The sequence below is a fragment of the Taudactylus pleione genome, unplaced genomic scaffold (genome assembly GCF_031769625.1).
Source record: "Taudactylus pleione unplaced genomic scaffold, aTauple2 ptg000512l, whole genome shotgun sequence".
Lineage (NCBI taxonomy): Eukaryota > Metazoa > Chordata > Amphibia > Anura > Myobatrachidae > Taudactylus > Taudactylus pleione.
Window position 1 is genome coordinate 1,699,218 of NW_028284914.1, and position 19,871 is coordinate 1,719,088.

At 48.1% G+C, this 19,871-nt stretch overlaps 1 protein-coding gene across 4 annotated transcripts in view; it reads left to right on the forward strand.

Annotated features, from left to right (window-relative positions):
• Positions 1–19,871, forward strand: part of LOC148501598 (solute carrier family 41 member 1-like) — a 51,286-nt gene that overhangs the window by 15,883 nt on the left and 15,532 nt on the right. For 2 of the 4 annotated variants that reach the window (XM_088450229.1, XM_088450226.1), the window contains exon 2: positions 3,302–3,605. In XM_088450229.1, coding sequence (XP_088306355.1) covers positions 3,312–3,605 — 294 coding nt within the window. In that variant the 5' untranslated portion in view covers positions 3,302–3,311. Of the gene's footprint in view, positions 1–3,279; positions 3,606–19,871 lie in introns of all 4 variants that reach the window. The other 2 variants (XM_088450228.1, XM_088450227.1) reach the window with 1 other exon arrangement.

Here is a 19,871-nt window from a genome sequence, read left to right on the forward strand (position 1 = left end):
ACCATTCACAAATGCAGGCGTGTAGTTTTGTGTGTACAGGCTTTCTGGAAATGAAGCCGCCTTAACCTTCCTTTATCTTGTGTGCCCGATAATTATTTATTGTTCAAAGCATGTGGCCATATTTCTATGAAAGTCTGTCCCACATCCTAAATCGCTGACTTTCACCAGTAACTAAACCGTAGATGCGACTCCTCTGTTTATAAATCGCACCAAATCACGCACCCAAAAATAGACAAGGGGGTATATTTGCTAAAGGTCGATTTTGTAATTCAGGGTCTTAATCCCACATTTACTAATAGATGATTTTTTTACATATTTTTTTTAAACAATGTCAAAAATCATCTAGTAAATGTGTGATTTAGGGCTATATTTACTGAAAGTCGATTTTGTTCAATATTTGGTCGATTTTGTATTTCAGGTTCTAAATCACACATTCGCGATGATATTTTGACATCATTTAAAAAAATTTCAAAATTCATTTTAGTAAATGTGTAATATAGATCCTAAAACACTAAATCGACCCAAATCAGCTTTTAGTAAATATACCCCAAGATCTCTAGTCATTGAGATAGGTAACTCGATACACATTAGAGTCCACATTAGTGGACCTCTAACCTTCAGACGGTCTACACATTGGACCTCATTCAGAGTCTCTCGTTAGGGCACGCTCCCTCGCAGGGAGCGATAATCACACATCTGCGCATGCGTATAATTTGCAGTGCGCATGCGCAAGTAATTCGTTGCGATCTGATTTTGCTAGCTCGCACGCCACTTTCAGGTCGTTGCTTTGAGTGACCGATTGCGCCGTTTGTGGGTGGAAACGGGAAGGGTGCTTGTTAACGGGGGAGTGGTTGTGCGAACGCAGGCGTGTCTGGCCGCCAAAACGGCGTTTAAAGGGCGTGCATAATTAGCAAAGTAGCGTCATCGTACACGTGACTTGGTTGTTTTTTAGCCTGCACAGCTCGCAGTGCTTGGGGTATGTTAGGTCAACCCTAAGCGCTGCGAGCAGCTCCGATGGCCCTCGATGTTCACGATTAATCAGACTCTTCCCGGAAATGACGTGCGCTGCGAGTGACAGGTGGGAGGTTTTATAGTCCAGCGTACGCTAACTGCCGTCGCTCACTAAGACTTAGAGGGCATCCTTACAGCGCAAAGAGCGATCACTTGATTTGCATACCCGGCCCCTTTTTGCAAGCGACCGATCGCATCTTGCGAGAGACTCTGAATGAGGGCCATTATCCTTAATCCTTGTAATAAGTTACAGTAATACATTTAATCAAAGTGACACCTATCTATAATGGTTATGTCTGTACACTAAATTTGTTTGTAGAAATGTGCTACTTGAGACTATGGCCTTCATTCAGAGGCGGCCGTACGGTCTACGACCGCACGGCCACCTCGATGTTTGTCTAGGGCACATGCGCACAAGGGAGCCAGCTCCTTCGTGCGCATGCGTGAGACCCGCTACGACCGACAGCGCCGGTCATAGCGGGTCTCTTTCCAAAGGGGGCGAGCTGTCGATGTTGATTGACAGCTCGCCCCGTTTGGAAGGCGGGCCGGGGGGTGGCATCCCAAACGGAGGAGTTTCCATGGGAACACCTGCCGTTTGGGGGAGGCCCCACTGACATCACTAGTGATGTCAGTGGAGAGTTTCCGGCTCTGACAGAGCCAGAAGCTCTCCGGGGCTTACGACAAGTGAGACCTTACCCTAGGGTCTCGTCGTAAGCCCCGATGGTCGCGATGGTCAATGACCATCGCGACCATCACCCTAGCGGTCGTTAGAGCTGTGGTTGTTAACCCACAGCCTAACGACCGAAACAGAGGCGGCCGGTCAGGATGCAAGCGGCGGCCCAGTTTCTGAGCGACCGCTTGCATCCTCCGACCGCCTCTGAATGAGGCCCTATGGCCCTCATTCAGAAGCGGTCGCAAGAAGCGCTCGCTCTGAATGAGGGCGGCCGCTTGACTTTTCAAGTGCGGCCTCCTGGTCACTAGCTAATCTGTGGGTTACTACCCACAGCTTTAGCGACCGACCAGGTTGATGGTCGCGATGGTGAAACCACCCTCCCGCCACGCCTACAAAACGTGTCGAGCTGTCGATCAACATCGACAGCCGCCCCTTTTGTAGTGAGCTCCGGAGCGACAAAATTTCTCTATCGCTCCAGGACTTGCGCACGTGCAGTGCAGCCGCTGTGCGTGTGCAGGGCCTAAACATCGACCCGGTTGCGAGCGATCAGCGCTTGCGACCGGGTCTGAATGAGGTCCAATGTATGATCTATGAAGGCAAAAAAAAAAATTCCGGAATTTTTCTTTGTTCCGGCGTCACGCAAAAACTACGGGATGAATTTGGATTGCGATTTCAATATTGTCTATCTTAGTTACGTAGAAAGAAACTGAGGTATGTATTAACTCAATGTGGCATCAGGGAGAGGAGCAATAAAGGAAAAACCAGACGCTTGACACTCAGGGGTTTATTTACTAAAGTGAGAGTTTTTAGAAGTCGAGATGTTGCCCATAGCAACCAATCAGATTCTACTTAACATTTTACTAGCACCTTCTAGAAGATAATAGCTAGAATCTGATTGGTTGCTATGGGCAACATCTTCACTTATAAAACTCTCACTTTAGTAAATATACCCCGATTGCAAATAGTAAAATATGTATGTATAAATATATCTATTTCGCAGGAAAATCCAACTATATATTCGGCCCTAATCAGGCATCTTATCCTGACTCATGAAGTTGCAGTGTAGATGTCAATCCAGTAGATGGCGCACCAAGACAAAAACTACTTATGATAGTCACTGCTCATGTTACTTGCAACCTTTCAGTATTACTGTAGGTTAAGTGGCTTGCTCACGAGTTAGTAGCCCTTTTCATCTTTTTGTGTTAATCCCTGCAGGAAAAACTGCGAATATTGTTTACAAAGACATTTTGTGATCAGTGTCTATAATATAAAATATACATTGCAGTATTAGATGCCACTACTGTCTGTAAAATTAGTTCCGCTGAGCTATAACAGACATCCACGCGATCGAAGCTGCTGGCAAACGCTAATCTGTAATAAAATTTTTGGAACCAGTCTCATCAGTTACAACAAATGAAGCAGTTAGGTGCTAGGGGCCGCAGATGAAGGCACAGAGGGCCACATGTGGCCCCATCACTGCAGTAGAATTTTCATTGCTCTAACAAATATGATCAATGGCTGGCGGGACCCTTATTCAGGCTGTTTGTAGGTTTCATATCAGAACACTAGAGTAAATACTGTCATTATCTCTGCAGTGTGACATATCCGTGTGTTCAGCCAGGTCACCATGAAAGGTGAGGAGACCCGGCAGAGGAGGAAGGACGGCCGTGCCAAAAATGAGGAACGATCCAAGCAAAGAGCAAAGAAAAAAGGCAAACAGAATGAGAGCAGAGCCGTCACCAGGGAGATCATGGAAGAGGAGGCTCCCCTCGTTCCGGAAAAACGGCCCCCAGAGAAGAAGCCCCCCATGCGTAGGCCGGGAGAGGAGTCCTCTCTCTCTATCACCATGCAGGTCTTGTTGCCGTACCTACTAGCAGGGCTGGGCATGGTGCTGGCTGGGATGGTCCTAGATGTGGTACAGGTAAGAAAAACAAATTATAGCCATAACAAAACAAATCTTGTAAATGTATCACTTCCTTAGTTGACTGAAAATCTCTGCTTACATGGTCAGCCATTTCGTAGCTGTACCGCATGCTGCCACATTCCTCAGAAATCCATCCCATGCCACCGACTTGCTTTGTTGGCTGATCCCAAGCCTGGCTCTTGTGCTGGCATAGGGCCTGATTCAGAGCCGGACGCTATTTGCGCTCGCTCGTCCAGAAAAAGGGGCTGGCTATTTAAATGAACCGTTCGCTCTTTGCAGTCTGTTCACGCCTCTATGTCTGAACGAGCGAACAAAACATGCGAACGTAATTTTGAGAAAACGCCCCCTGGCCGCTCGCATCATGCGTCATGTCCGCTATTTATTAGATTAATTGAGTACATCGGACGGCGTATGAACTGCTCACTATTCTTGTGGTTGGTTTTTCCTACCACAATCATGCGAGCAGTTCTAACAAAGTGACGTGGTCGATGACGCTGCTTTAGTAATTATGCACACCCTTAAAATGCCTGCATTCTGATCTCCACTCCCCGTTTTCAAGCACCTTCCCCTGTTACCACCCACAAACTCCTCATTCTGTCACTCAAAATAGCAGGCATTCGCTATTTAGCGAGCACACGATTTTCGGCCGCACTGACTGGTTCGCGCATGCGAATTAAAATCCGTACGCATGCGCAGTTGTGCGAACATCGGTCGGAACGAACGAGCGGCCGCTTACGAGCGGCTCTGAATCAGGCCCATTGATAGCAGGGATTCAGTAGCTGTGGTGCATCTTGTTCGCTTTCTTTTATGTTACAAGCGTCCAATAGTAATGCACATTCCTGCAGTGGATATTAATATATACACCCAATTGCTAAGGTAGGGTACATTTCAAAAACGGGCCAGGGGCAAATGTACATTTCTGGTGTCGAGGAGTTTGTATTCTTAATATTCTTTAAAATGACTAGGATTAAGAATGATCTAGTTTCCCGTTACCTAGTTCATAAAACCAATCCATTTACAGAGCTCACCATTCAGTACAGAGGCCATTGTTTTGCTTCTCTTCTCCATAATCCATTTAATCCCCACCCCCTGTGCTGTCCTATCAGTAGTAATGAGATGTAATAATCTTCTCACAATACAGCATTTTAGTGGGAGTTGCCTATTGTGAGTGATGTAATTGGGGGTGTAGTATGACATCACCAGGGGTGGGGCCAGGTAATTTATGAAGTTACAGGCAGAAACCCTGGAGGCTGCTGATAGTCTGCATAGAAGTGTAACATATACATTTACATTCTATTCTTAACACATTTTAGCAAAAACGTTTTGGAGGTTACACTTACTTTAAAAAAACATTTGTTTTGCTGTCTAAAAGATGTACCATAGAAGCTGTGGCCCTGATTCAGAGCCGGACGCTATTAGCGCTCGCTCGTTCAGAAAAAGGGGGTGGCTATTCAAATGAACCGTTCGCTCTTTGCGGTCTGTTGCCGCCTCTATGTCTGAACGAGCGAACAAAACATGCAGTCGTTTATTTGAAAAATACGCCCCCTGGCCGCTCGCATCATACGTCATGTCCGCTATTTATTAGATTAATCGAGTACATCGACCAGCGTATGAACTGCTCGCTATTCTTGTGGTTGGTTTTTCCTACCGCTATATTGCGAGCAGTTCTGGCTATAAAATAACCCAGTGACATGGTCAATGACGCTGCTGTATTAGTTATGCACACCCCTAAAACGCCCGTTTTGACCTTTAAGCACGCCTGCGTTCAGATCTCCACTCCCCGTTTTCAAGCACCTTCCCCTGTTACCACCCACATACGCCTCCTCCTGTCACTCAAAAGAGCAGGCATTCGCTATATAGCGAACAAACGATTTTCGGCCGCACTGACTGATGTGCGAACATCGCTCGGAACGAACGTACGGCCGCTTACGAGCGGCTCTGAATGAGACCCTGTGTTCAAGAGCTGTTATTTGGTAATGGCGAGCAAGTATTCCACCAATTTTTATGGTCATTTGGTCAGTAGGTGGCGCCTTTATATTCAGATCTGTAGATTGTACTATAGGGCAGTGATCGGCTCTATGGTGGCTGACAGGGCGTATATATGTATGGTCAAATCTGACATAGCCCAGCATCCAGATCGCCCTGTGTATGGACAATTACAGGGGTATTCAATTTGGAGCGAAAATTTCGGTATCGCCGATGACGTCATATTCGTCGATTTCAATTATCCCCCTATTCAATTTCAAAGACTTTTTGCAGGTTCGAAAAGACTTTGAAAAAAAACAGGGCTAACTTTTCACCACTGAATAGGTGGTGAAAAAAAGTGCAGAATTGGGATTTAGGGGTGCAGGCTTAAAAAAAAATAGCCTGCACCCCTGGGAATGTCATTTAAAAATAATCTGTGTCAAAAAAAGTTTTTAAAAAAAAATAGGGACACCCCAAAAAAATTATTGAAAATTTCTATCTCCATTCAGATGCTCCGATGGTTCTAGCTTTCGTCCGAGAGGAAACCCCTATTCCCTTTCCCTGTTATCTATCCCCCCTGCCTCCTCTTTCTCCCCCTCCTCTTTTATACAAAAAAAAACAAGCATCAAAAAAAATGTCCTTATTTTTTCTCTATTAGAAATTTACGCACGTGTCTAAACATTGGGCCTGATTCATCTATTATAGATTTATTTACCCTCCGTGCAGGATGTTAATTTGTTCATTGATTGTGTTTGTTTGATATATACAGTTCTTCATAAAAATAATAAATACTGCGCCCACCGACCTAAAAAGCTTTCTGCGGCAAGTTGTGAACTCGCGCACCGTCTGCATAGCCTACACATCGTCACCTGCAGCCCGAAGATTTCTCCCACGTTGTTATCTTGTCATTCAGCAAAAATGATTACAAATGTTGAAAACCAATGTTCGGGCCCTTTAATGCTCTTTGGCGCTGTGAACAGGTCACTTTGCCCTCCGGCATCAGATAAACACCTCCTGTGCTCATGCCAGTGACATATCAGCTCAACCAGATAGGACAAGCGATACAGGACTGGTTATACTGGGAAGAGAATAGCAACTGTAGGAACGAAAATAAAATAGAAAAGTGCCCTCTAGTGGTTAGATGGCACATTGCATTATGAAATCGTGGTAGAATGTTTTCATAGCTTTAGTTACTATATACTGTATCCTACTAATCCGTGCATCCATGACATGCGCAGTGAGGGTTGGATGTTGTGGTGTCCCCTGTCGAGAGCCACCGCATATACCGGCAATGCCGGGCTCTCCTGGTGGCCACCGTGGCCGAGATTTATTGCCACCAAACTGCCCTGTATGCAGGTTGAAGGTCTCGGAGCAGGATTAGTGGAGGGACTCCATCGCCTTCTGACAGACTCCCTACCTCCTCCATGCTGACCAGTCCTGTTGGAAATGGCTGGCTTCCAGTGGGAGGCGTGAAAAGAAGGGGAGAGAGAGAAACAAGGGAGGAAAGAGAAAGAAGGGGAGGAGAAAAGAATGAGCGAAAAAAGGGGGAAGGGGAGAGAGAGAAAAGAGAGTGAAATAAAATGTAATCTCAAAAAAAAAAAGTGGAGAGAGAAAAGAGAAGAGTGTTAGAGGGAGACGAGGGGGAAGAGAGAGAGACCAGGGAGGAGAGAGAGAGAGACCAGGGAGGAGAGAGAGAGAGAGACCGGGGAGGAGAGAGAGAGAGACCGGGGAGGAGAGAGAGAGAGACCGGGGAGGAGAGAGAGAGAGACCGGGGAGGAGAGAGAGAGACCGGGGAGGACAGAGAGAGAGAGAGCGGGGAGGAGAGAGAGAGACCAGGGAGGAGAGAGAGAGAGACCGGGGAGGAGAGAGAGAGACCAGGGAGGAGAGAGAGAGAGACCAGTGAGGAGAGAGAGAGAGGCCAGGGAGGAGAGAGAGAGAGGCCAGGGAGGAGAGAGAGAGAGAGAGAGGCCAGGGAGGAGAGAGAGAGAGAGGCCAGGGAGGAGAGAGAGAGACTAGGGAGGAGAGAGAGAGAGACCAGGGAGGAGAGAGAGAGAGACCAGGGAGGAGAGAGAGAGAGAGAGAGAGACCAGGGAGGAGAGAGACAGAGAGAGACCAGGGAGGAGAGAGAGACCAGGGAGGAGAGAGAGAGACCAGGGAGGAGAGAGAGAGAGACCGGGGAGGAGAGAGAGAGAGGCCGGGGAGGAGAGAGAGAGGCCAGGGAGGAGAGAGAGAGGCCAGGGAGGAGAGAGAGAGGCCAGGGAGGAGAGAGAGAGAGACCAGGGAGGAGAGAGAGAGGCCGGGGAGGAGAGAGAGAGAGGCCAGGGAGGAGAGAGAGAGAGAGGCCGGGGAGGAGAGAGAGAGAGAGACCGGGGAGGAGAGAGAGAGAGAGACCGGGGAGGAGAGAGAGAGAGAGACCGGGGAGGAGAGAGAGAGAGGCCGGGGAGGAGAGAGAGAGAGGCCGGGGAGGAGAGAGAGAGAGAGGCCGGGGAGGAGAGAGAGAGAGAGGCCGGGGAGGAGAGAGAGAGACCAGGGAGGAGAGAGAGAGAGGCCAGGGAGGAGAGAGAGAGACCAGGGAGGAGAGAGAGAGACCAGGGAGGAGAGAGAGAGAGAGAGACCAGGGAGGAGAGAGAGAGAGAGATGGGGAGGCATGGGAGATAGATGGGTGCAGACAGAGAGAGGGAATGAGGGGGACAGACAGAGCCAGTATAAGAGAGGGTAGGGGAGAAGAAGGAAAAAAGTTGCACATAACAGATACTAAATGATATTGTTTAGAACAGAGTCTTGTGGAGAGCAGTGCTGGGCTGATTGCTGTCCTATGGTGACCTCTGGCCAGTGCTAAGAGCTAATTCTTACAGTCTGCAGCGGCTTCTGTTTCAGGAATCCTCCTCTGTGCTGCTGTTGAGCTGGGGAGACTGAGAAGACATCTGCTGGATGGTGATGACCCCGCAGGCAGATGCTGGGCAGTGCCCATCAACGGGATTTCATCTGAGATTTCCTTTATCCTTACATTTGTTCTGTGTGCCTACGGTCCTATGGTACCTGCCAGCCAGCATCGCCAGGGACCTGGTTATCAGTCAGCTGCCCGGGTGAACTTTTCTTCTTAAATTGCAGCAAGAACTGATTTTTTATATATATATCGCCAGGATAAAATGAGCCTTTTCATCGCAGATTAGCAAATAGGCCTCTCGGTATAAAAGGAAATAGAAAATATAACAGAAGCCATTTAAATATTTCAGTTATTTGATTTCCCTACAAATCCCTCCTTAATAGTTCATGTAGCTGGGAGCTGGGAGCAGTCGGGCTTGATTACATCGTCGCGCCCAGGGGGTTGATTATGTCATTAAAGACCCGCTCCCTCCAGGAATAGCTGTTTAGAAACTTTCATAGACATTTCCCCCGTTCTGGCTCCCACAAACTCGGGTACACCCGGTTACCTGAGGGGAGTCCCTTTAATACCAGCCAAAACCAGCCTGGGGCAGCACAGACGGTGTAATGGTCAGCATTACTTCCTCACAGCACTGGGGTTGTGGGTTCGATTCCCACTATGGACATGTGTGGAGTTTGTATATTCTCTCTGTGCTTGCGTGGGTTTCCTCCGGTTGCTCCGGTTTCCTCCGACACTCCAAAAATATACTGTTAGTTTTAATTGGCTCCCAACAAAATTAACCCTAATGTGTGTGTGAGCATGTGATAGGGAATATAGGGGGTCATTCAGACCCACTCGCGAGCGGCAGTACGCTCGCAAGTGGGTCGATGGTCCCCACTGCGCATGCGCACGACGGAGGGAGCTCTGTCGTGCGCATGCGCGAGACCCGGCGAGCGAAGGACTTTCCATCGCTCCGGGTCTCGCACCAAAGGGGGCGTGCTGTCGATGTTGATTGACAGCACGCCCCCTTTGGTGGGCGTTCCGGGGGCGTGCCTGCCAGACGGAGGCGTTCCCATGGGAACGCCTACCGTCTGAAGCCGGCCCCACTGACATCAGTAGTGATGTCAGTGGGAGTGATTTTGGCTCTGATAGAGCCAAAATCACTCCTGGCCTTGCGGCAGGGAAACCCAACCGCAGAGTTTCCCTTGCAATTCCGATGGTCGCGATGGTCAAGACCATCGCGACCATCTATTTGCACACTCGTATATGCTGTGGGTGGTGCCCCACAGCTATACGAGCGTCCAGGAGGACGCTCCATATTAATGGAGGAGGGCCCTGATTCAGAGCGAGCGCTCTGGTCAGAGCGTCCGGCTCTGAATCAGGGCCATAGAGTGTAAGCTCCGCTGGGGCAGGGACTGATGTGAATGGCCAAATATTCTCTGTACAGTGCTGCGGAATATGTGTGCGCTATATAAATAACTGGTAATAAATAAATAAACCTACACTGCGGGGCTAGTGGATGGGGGAAGGCATTGAACGTGCCCAGTCTGCCCTAACCTGGCATTTAGACACTCAGGAGCACCTTCATTTCAAATAGGGTAGTTTCCCCTTTCAAACAATCAGCCCTCTTGGTAGGGTTTGGGTACGGGATACCAACGACGGTATTTTAGCACGTTAAGATAATGACACCTGTCGGTCAGTACCCATAACCCTCCCCCCTAACACTCCCCCTAGTGCCTAACCCTCCCCCATAAACCCCAATACTTACCGACGGGATTTACTTACAATACTTACTGCCGGGTGTCGGTGTTATGACCGTATTCCCATAGTAGTTGACTAGCAGATGGCCTGATAGCCAGCAGATAATACACCCTATAATACAGAACGCATTAATAAAGTCTAGAGATGGGGGTGTTATAATACCCAGGCCTCTCCCATCCTCTCCCATCCTGGCATCACTAAACGCATTTGATTCAGATTCAGATCATGAGAACCTTCTGCGTAGAATCTGGAACCACACAGTGGACCTCATTCAGAGTCGGTCGAAGCGGCCGCACGGTCGTACGCCACCGATGTTCGCTATACTGCGCATGCGTAAAGTTCGCAATGCGCGTGCGCAAACTAGCCGCTACGAACAGAAATTTCTCTCTCCTTGAACACAGCCAGGTCGGTAGTTTGAGTGACAGAATGAGGCGTTTGTGGGTGGTAACAGGGGAAGGTGCTTGAAAACGGGGGAGTGGAGATCCGAACGCAGGCGTGCCTAATTATGCGAACGGCTTTTTATGGGAGTGCATACGGTTTATGGGAGTGCATAATTAACAAAGTAGCGTCATGGCACATGTGACATGGGAGGTTTTTACACTGACATGATCGTAGAGCTTAAGAGAGGGTATGGTCAGCCAGTTCCGATGGTTCCCGATGGTCTAGATTAATCCTTATATGCCCGGAGATGACGTGCAATGCGTACGAGAAGGGGGTGTATTTTTTTTCATTCCGACCGCTTCCTCCCCTTGGTCGGCCAGCTACCGATCCGAACTTAGGGACGCAACTTGCGAGGGAATCATTTGCATATCCGGCCCCTTTTCCCGTGCGGCCGCTTCGACCGTCTCTGAATGAGGTCCAGTAGCTCTTGCTACTGGTAATGGTTACTTCTTGTTCACGTTTTTGCAAATTCTAGTTTAAAAAACCAAAAAGCATTTTTTTCGGCCATTTTGGGTAGACTGTCTCTGCCGCCCGAGAAGAAATATCCAAAAGTAATGCACATTTTTGGAAGAAAGTAAGTATAATATGTGTGGGTGCTACACAAATAATTACTGATATAGATGTTGGTATATGAGTTGTCCCAAAAGTGCCTGAAACAGGCTCAGTAGCGAAGGGGTTAAAAATTCTTAATTTGAATCTTCCTGTAATAAGCTGTTGCTAATAATGGCTGTTATAACGTCAAAGCAGAACGTCGTCCCGGTCTGTGCTCTGGATTTCTCTGATTATTATTATTATTATAATTTATTTATATGGTGCCACAAGTGTTCCGCAGCGCCTCACATAGGCCCTCATTCAGAGCCGTACGCTCTGAATGAGGGCCGGGCTCCATGAAAATGGAGCGTCCTCCTGGACGCTCGTATAGCTGTGGGTCACCACCCACAGGCTATACGAGCGTGCATTGTGATGGCCGCGATGGGCTGCTGCAAACGTCGATAGTGCATGTGATGGCGGCAGCGGCGACTGCGTGCACCTCTTAATCAGGCCCACAATGCTTTAACTCTTAAGGCCCTCATACACGGTGCGATATGCACCTAGCGATGCAACGGCAGATCCGACTGCCGAAGTATCAGGCGGTCCCCACACTAGGAGCGACCTGGTGCCTGACCGCCCGATATGCCGACAACCCACCCGCGTAGCGCTGCATGGGATTGTTCGTCGATCCCCCAGATCAATTGACCAAGCAGAAAGATCTGGAGGAGCGACCGACGACCCCACCGGGAGCGCACACTGGCCCTGATTCAGAGCCAGACGCTATGACAGAGCGCTCGCTCTGACTCAGGGCTGTCCCTCTGAATTTAAGAGCGGCCTCCTGGCCGCTCGCATAGCTGTGGGTGACCACCCACAGCTATAGCGAGCGGCCAAAAAGATGGTCAAGACCATCGCGACCATCGGGCTTGCGACGAGACCCTTGCGGTAGGGTCTCGTTGCCGCAAGCCCAAGAGTGCTTTTGGCTCTATCAGAGCCAAAAGCACTCCCACTGACATCACTAGTGATGTCAGTGGGGCCGGCCCCAGACGGTAGGCATTCCCATGGGAACGCCTCCGTCTGGGCAGCCACGCCCCCGGCACGCCCACCAAAGGGGGCGTGCTGTCACTCACCATCGACAGCACGCCCCCTTTGGTGCGAGACCCCGAGCGACGCATGCACACTGGGCCAACATCGACCCTCTGGCGAGCGCTCAGCGCTCGCCAGTGGGTCTGAATTAGGCCCGCTGGCCGACGTCATACCCACGCACGGAACGAAATAGCGGCGACATCGTTCCAATCCGTCAGATCGGCCCCTATATCGCTCCATCGCTCCGCGTGTGGTGTCCAAGGGTTCAGTTCTCTGAGACAAACCCTAGAAAGCAGGATCTTTATCTAGAGGCCCATAAACCAGGCAAAGAGAAAGATGATGACGGCTGATTAGAATCTCTGGCTGCAGGTTGGCCGCTCTCCGGGATCGCAGCCGCCCTCCCGATATTCCGGGATCGGAGCCGCCCTCCAGATATTACCTTCAGACATCTCCTTCCCAGGACGCACAGCTACGATATAGAGCTGCCCATCACCCCTTCCTATATCTCTTTCTCTGAATCTGCTGCTTATTCCGGGGAACTGCAGGAGGAAGCTGCGCTGACATCCTACTGATAGAACGCGAGAGGCGTGGGGATGATTACTGTGTGATGGGATCCTACATCTTGGTGTAGAGAGATAATGCCCCCTGCCTACAGAGCTGTCTTACTATACAAGTGCATTATCAGCTGTAACCACATGGCTGATAGGAAACCACTATTGTAGCCTGAGGTCCTGTAGTCCTTACTTACAGCTGGTCAGTCTTGTTCTTCTTAGAGGTCACTTGTTTAGTGCTTATATTGCAGAAGGAAACATCTCAGTAACCTCTCGTGTTCCGCTCGCCGGTGGTTGAGGCTCAGTAGAGTCCGAAGAGCAGACTTCTCCTTTATAGCGCTTCCCACCTATGGGACCACGCCGTGGATGACATCTGCACCACCCCACTGGAATGGTTGACGGACGGTTTCACAAACTCTTACCATGATGATCCGACGATGAAGGACGACTCCGTTCGGTACCGATCCCCGTCCTGCTGGTTTTGCAGGTCACCCGATTCCGATTTGGACCTGGTGGTTATGGGTTAGGAGACAATGGTGGTCACTCAGTTAGAACTGGAGCTCTGCTATTATGGTGGGAAGCTGAGAGGTTTCAAATGCAAACTTTGGAGATCGCCGCATGGGTTCCTCCAGGAGACGTTCTTCTCCATTGCTGCCCAGGTGTTTCTGCCCTTCCTGATGGCCGGGCTGGGCATGGTGGCAGCTGGCCTGCTGATGGACATCTATCAAGTACGTATGGCTGAATGGCAGACATTGAGATTTCGGCTGCCCGCTTTGTCTTACTCTATTGCACAGAATGTTAGTGTCCGAATTAGGTTACCGGGGGCCTGATCCACTACGGATCGCTATTCTGCTGATACGCACAAAACTGCGTTGCTAATATCAGCGGCGTTATTTAAATGTCTGCATTCGCAATGCGATCGCAGCCTGACATAAGGACTCACATTCGTATACTAGGGGAACATAGAGAAACAGTCGGTAACATCGAGTAACATCAGACCCATACGCACATATAATGAAGCCCAGACCTTACTCAGGAATTGCTTACTTCTGCGCACGCTATGAGACCTCAGGCTGTGTAAGGCATTGCAGTGGATAATTTATGCACGCCCATGCAACGGCATTGAAACTCACTGGCACACCTGCGTTCGACCGACTATCCCCCCATCGCAACCCTCAAACAGCACTTCCTGTCAATTCTGCCATGGGTCTGCGTATCCTCTGCGATCGCAGTCCCGAGCGCTGTGGCTAGTTTGCGCACGCGCACTGAGATACATACACAAGCGCAGTATGCAACAACGACCAATTGCGTGTGTATAAGCAACTGCGTTCCCTGCTGAATCAGTCCCTCAGTAACTAGGACGCTTCTGTCCTTTATAGAGGGTAATAAATGTTCTGGATTGACTGAACCAGAATAACCCAACAAGGGGGCAGAGTTTATCTCAAGGCAATTCGTGGCCCAACTTTATAGTGTTATAAAGATTATTCAATAAGCAGATTTTATTGGGGAAATTGTATCGTCCTTAGACACAACTGTTGATTTTCACCGCTGCCTGGAAGTATGACATACACACGGTATCACACACACTATTACACACACCCACATACACTATTACATACACACTATTACATACACACACGGTATTACACACACCCTATTACACACTATTACACACACACACCCACATACACTATTACACACACTATTACACACACCCACATACACTATTACACACACACTATTACACACACACACACACACACACAGTATTACACACACTATTACATACACGGTATCACACACTATTACACACACACACTATTACACACACCCACATACACTATTACACACACACACAGTATTACACACACTATTACATACATGGTATCATACACACTATTACACACACACACTATTACACACACCCACATACACTATTACACACACCCACATACACTATTACACACACACACAGTATTACACACACACTATTACATACACGGTATCACACACACTATTACACACTATTACACACACACACTATTACCCACACACACTATTACATACACGGTATCACACACACTATTACACACATACACAATTACACACACACACTATTACACACACACACTATTACACACACACACTATTACACACTATTACACTCACACACACTATTACACACACACTATTACATACACGGTATCACACACACTATTACACACTATTACACACACACACACTATTACACACACACCCACACACACTATTACACACACACTATTACATACACGGTATCACACACACTATTACACACACACTATTACATACACTATTACACACACACTATTACATACACGGTATCACACACACTATTACACACACACTATTACATACACTATTACACACACACTATTACACACACACACAGTATTACACACACGGTATCACACACTATTACACACACACACTATTACACACTATTACACACACCCACATACACTATTACACACAGACACAGTATTACACACACTATTACATACACGGTATCACACACACTATTACACACACACTATTACACACTATTACCCACACACACTATTACACACACACATACACACTATTACATACACGGTATCACACACACTATTACACACACCCACATACACTATTACACACAGACACAGTATTACACACACTATTACATACACGGTATCACACACACTATTACACACACACTATTACACACTATTACCCACACCCACATACACTATTACACACAGACACAGTATTACACACACTATTACATACACGGTATCACACACACTATTACACACACACTATTACACACTATTACCCACACACACTATTACACACACACACACACACACTATTACATACACGGTATCACACACACTATTACACACACCCACATACACTATTACACACAGACACAGTATTACACACACTATTACATACACGGTATCACACACACTATTACACACACACTATTACACACTATTACCCACACACACTATTACACACACACACTATTACATACACGGTATCACACACACTATTACACACACACTATTACACACTATTACCCACACACACTATTACACACACACACTATTACACACTATTACACCCACACACACTATTACATACACGGTATCACACACACTATTACACACACACTATTACACACTATTACCCACACACACTATTACACACACACACTATTACATACACGGTATCACACACACTATTACACACACACACTATTAAACACACACTATTACACACACACACTATTACACACTATTACACCCACACACACTATTACACACACACTATTACATACACGGTATCACACACACTATTACACACACACACACACACTATTACATACACGGTATCACACACACTATTACACACACACTATTACATACACTATTACACACACACACTATTACACACACACTATTACATACACGGTATCACACACACTATTACACACACACACTATTTCATACATTATTACACACACACACTATTACACACACTATTACATACACTATTACACACACACCCTATTACACACACGGTACCACACACACACACACACACGGTATCACACATAGGTGACACAATTGCTGGCTTGGGTATGTATTCCATTAACAGCATTATCCAATTGTAAAGCGCAACGAATTCTGCTTGCACTATATAAATATCTGTTAGTATAATTACATGTTTGTAGCAGTGCATGTCTAGCTTAGCGCCCCAACGTGATGGCAATTACTGAGCGGATTGGGGTGTTCTTTGAGATATGGTATCATGGGAGTTTCAAGAGGTGAGGATTTTACATGGGGAGCGGGCGGTGATTTTACAATTGTCCAGAGTGCCCAAACTCCTCCACAAGCCCCCACAGGCGTCAGATGTGTTAGGATCGGGCATTGGTGAGAATCCTTCCATACAAACCAGCTGCGATTTAGGCATGTCTGTAAATATTGCACGTGATTAATACAGCCTCATTTTTTTAGGCTGGTGAAGTATTTTATGAGATTAGGCGAGACTGTAGTTGTGAACTTTTCCAGCATGAGAATCCCCACCTGCGACTACCGGCCTTCAAACAGACCTGCAAAGTGTTTGCGCTGTGGCCTGTTCCAGGAGCAGAGGGCCTGATTCAGAGCCGGACGCTCTGACCAGAGCGCTCGCTCTGAATCAGGGCCCTCCTACCTCAACTTGGAGCGGCCTCTTGGACGCTTGCATAGCTGTGGGTTACCACCCACAGCTATAGCGAGCGTCCATGATGACCATCGGGCTTGCGATGAGACCCTGCGGTAGGGTCTCGCTGCCGCAAGCCCTGGAGTGATTTTGGCTCTATCAGAGCCAAAATCACTCCCACTGACATCACTACTGATGTCAGTGGGGCCGGACTCAGACGGTAGGCGTTCCCATGGGAACGCCTCCGTCTGGCAGCCACGCCCCCGGCACGCCCACCAAAGGAGGCGTGCTGTCACTCACCATCGACAGCACGCCTCCTTTGTGTGCGAGACCCCGAGCGACGGATTCCTCGTCGCTCGCCGGGTCTCGCGCATGCGCACGACGGAGCTCCCTCCGTCGTGCGCATGCGCACTTAGGCACCATCAACCCGCTTGCGAGCGTACAGCGCTCGCGAGCGGGTCAGAATCAGGCCCACAAAGCGGATGAATAATCACACACACAAAATTAAGTGGGGGTCCATATATTTTTCCGGTTAATAAATGACCCTAAGAGATATATTTACTAAAGGTCAATTTTGATCGATTTAAGCTAGAGATGTGTGGGTTCGGTTTTACTCGGATGTACTCTGTTCTTTTCGCCAAAACTATCACAAGTTCGGATTAGTTCGGATTTAATTTATCGGCTATCCAAAACATGTGATAACCAATAGCCAATAAGATGCAGTTTTTGAGATCCGAACATATCCCATTAAATCCGAGTAAAACCGAACCCGCACATCTCTAATTTAAACATCGATGTGTTTCTGGGGCTGAATCACACGTTTTCTAATAGACAGTTTTTGATTTGTTTTGATTTATTCATCAATGTTGAACAATTTTAAATCGCTTAAAATCGACCTTTAAATATAACCCTTTATTGTCTCACCGTGACAAAACAATATAACTTCAATACGCCACGCGGCGTGACTTGCCTGACGTGATACTGTGCTAGCGCCAGGCGTCTTTTCTGCTGAAAATGCGTCTAAGGCCCATATTCAATTTGAGGCGAAAAGAAGGAATCCGCGGAAAAGTTTCGCCGATGACGTCATTTCGCCAGGCGGAAAAGTATCACCGTATTGAATTTGAAAGACTTTTCACCTAGGCGGAAAAAAGTGCAGAAATGGGGTTTTGGGGTACAACATTGCAGGAACCCCCCTGCAGCCTTCAGACAGTCCCCCAATGGTAAACTCCGTCAAAAAAATAAAAAAAAAGACTCAAGAACACCCCAAAAAATCACTTTGAATTTGGGGGCGAAAAAAAAATGTTGGGGGACAAAGTTAAAAACTAGTTAACTAAACTCTGGGGGGGTCCCCAAGTACGCCCCAGGTGTTTTTTTCATTGCAGGTGCTTGCGGCAGGTGGATTTTTCACGATTTTTTAGCTTTACTTTAGCAACTTTAAAATATGCTGACCCCCATTTTCAAGTACCCCAAATTTGCTGGGATAAGTTATTTTCTACAAAAACCCTCCTGAATACTATTCTGCACCACTTATACAAAAACGCTATTTAGCAGCTATTGAGCCCGTTTAAAAACAACAAATACCTTCAACAAGCCAAATCGGGGGGTACCATAGGGAACCCCCATGTCAGAGCATCTTTTGGGGGGGTCTCAGGCTGATTTCCCCAAATCTGACAGTACTTTCCGCCTGTTCAAGTTTCGCCGGGTCCCGTTTTCGCGTACTTTGAAATTGAATACGGCGATACGCGGGTGATACTTTTCCGCAAGCGGATCAGTGGTACCCAAATGCGCATGCGCACGACAGAGGGAGCTCCGTCGTGCACATGCGCGAGACCCGGCGAGCGACGGGGTAGCCGTCGCTCAGGGTCTCGCACCAAAGGGGGCGTGCTGTCGATGGTGAGTGACAGCACGCCCCCTCTGGTGGGCGTGCCGGGGGCGTGGCTGCCAGATGGAACGCCTACCGTCTGGGTCCAGCCCCACTGACATCACTAGTGATGTCAGTGGGAGTGATTTTGGCTCTGATAGAGCCAAAATCACTCCAGGGCTTGCGGTCACCGAGATCCTACCGCAGGGTCTCGTCGCAAGCCCGATGGTCGCGATGGTCTTGACCATCGCGACCATCATCATGGACGCTCGCATAAGCTGTGGGTGGTAACCCACAGCTATGCGAGCGTCCAAGATGCCGCTACAATGTTGGGTAGGAGGGCCCTGATTCAGAGCGAGCGCTCTGGTCAGAGCGTCCGACTCTGAATCAGGCCCTCAGGGCCTGATTCAGACCCGGAAGCTATTTGCGGACGGTCGTTCTTAAAAAGGGGCCGGATATTTAAATTGAGTGCTCGCTCTTTGCGGTGTGTGGACGCCTCTATGTCTGAGCGAGCGTCCGATAAATGTGCTCGCTATTTTGTAAAGACGCCCCTTTGCCGTTCGCATCACACGTCATCTCCGTTATTTATTAGATTAATCGGGAACATCGAAAGGCGTCTAAACTGCTCGCAGTGCTTGTGGTAGGATTTACTTCCCGCTATCACTGCGAGCAGTTCATGCTTAAAGACAACCAAGTGACGTGATCGATGACGCTCCTTTACTAATTATGCACTCCCATTAAACGCCGTTTTGACCGTTTGGCACACCTGCGTTCGGATCTCCACTCCCCGTTTTCAAGCACCTTCCCGTTACCACCCACAAACGATACTTTCTGTCACTCAAATTAGCAGCCCTTCGCTGTTTTACGAGCGCACGATTTCCGACCGCAATGACTGGTTGGCGCACGCGCATTACGAACCATACGCATGCGCAGTTGTGCGAACATCTCTCAGAGCGAACGAGCGGCCACTTACA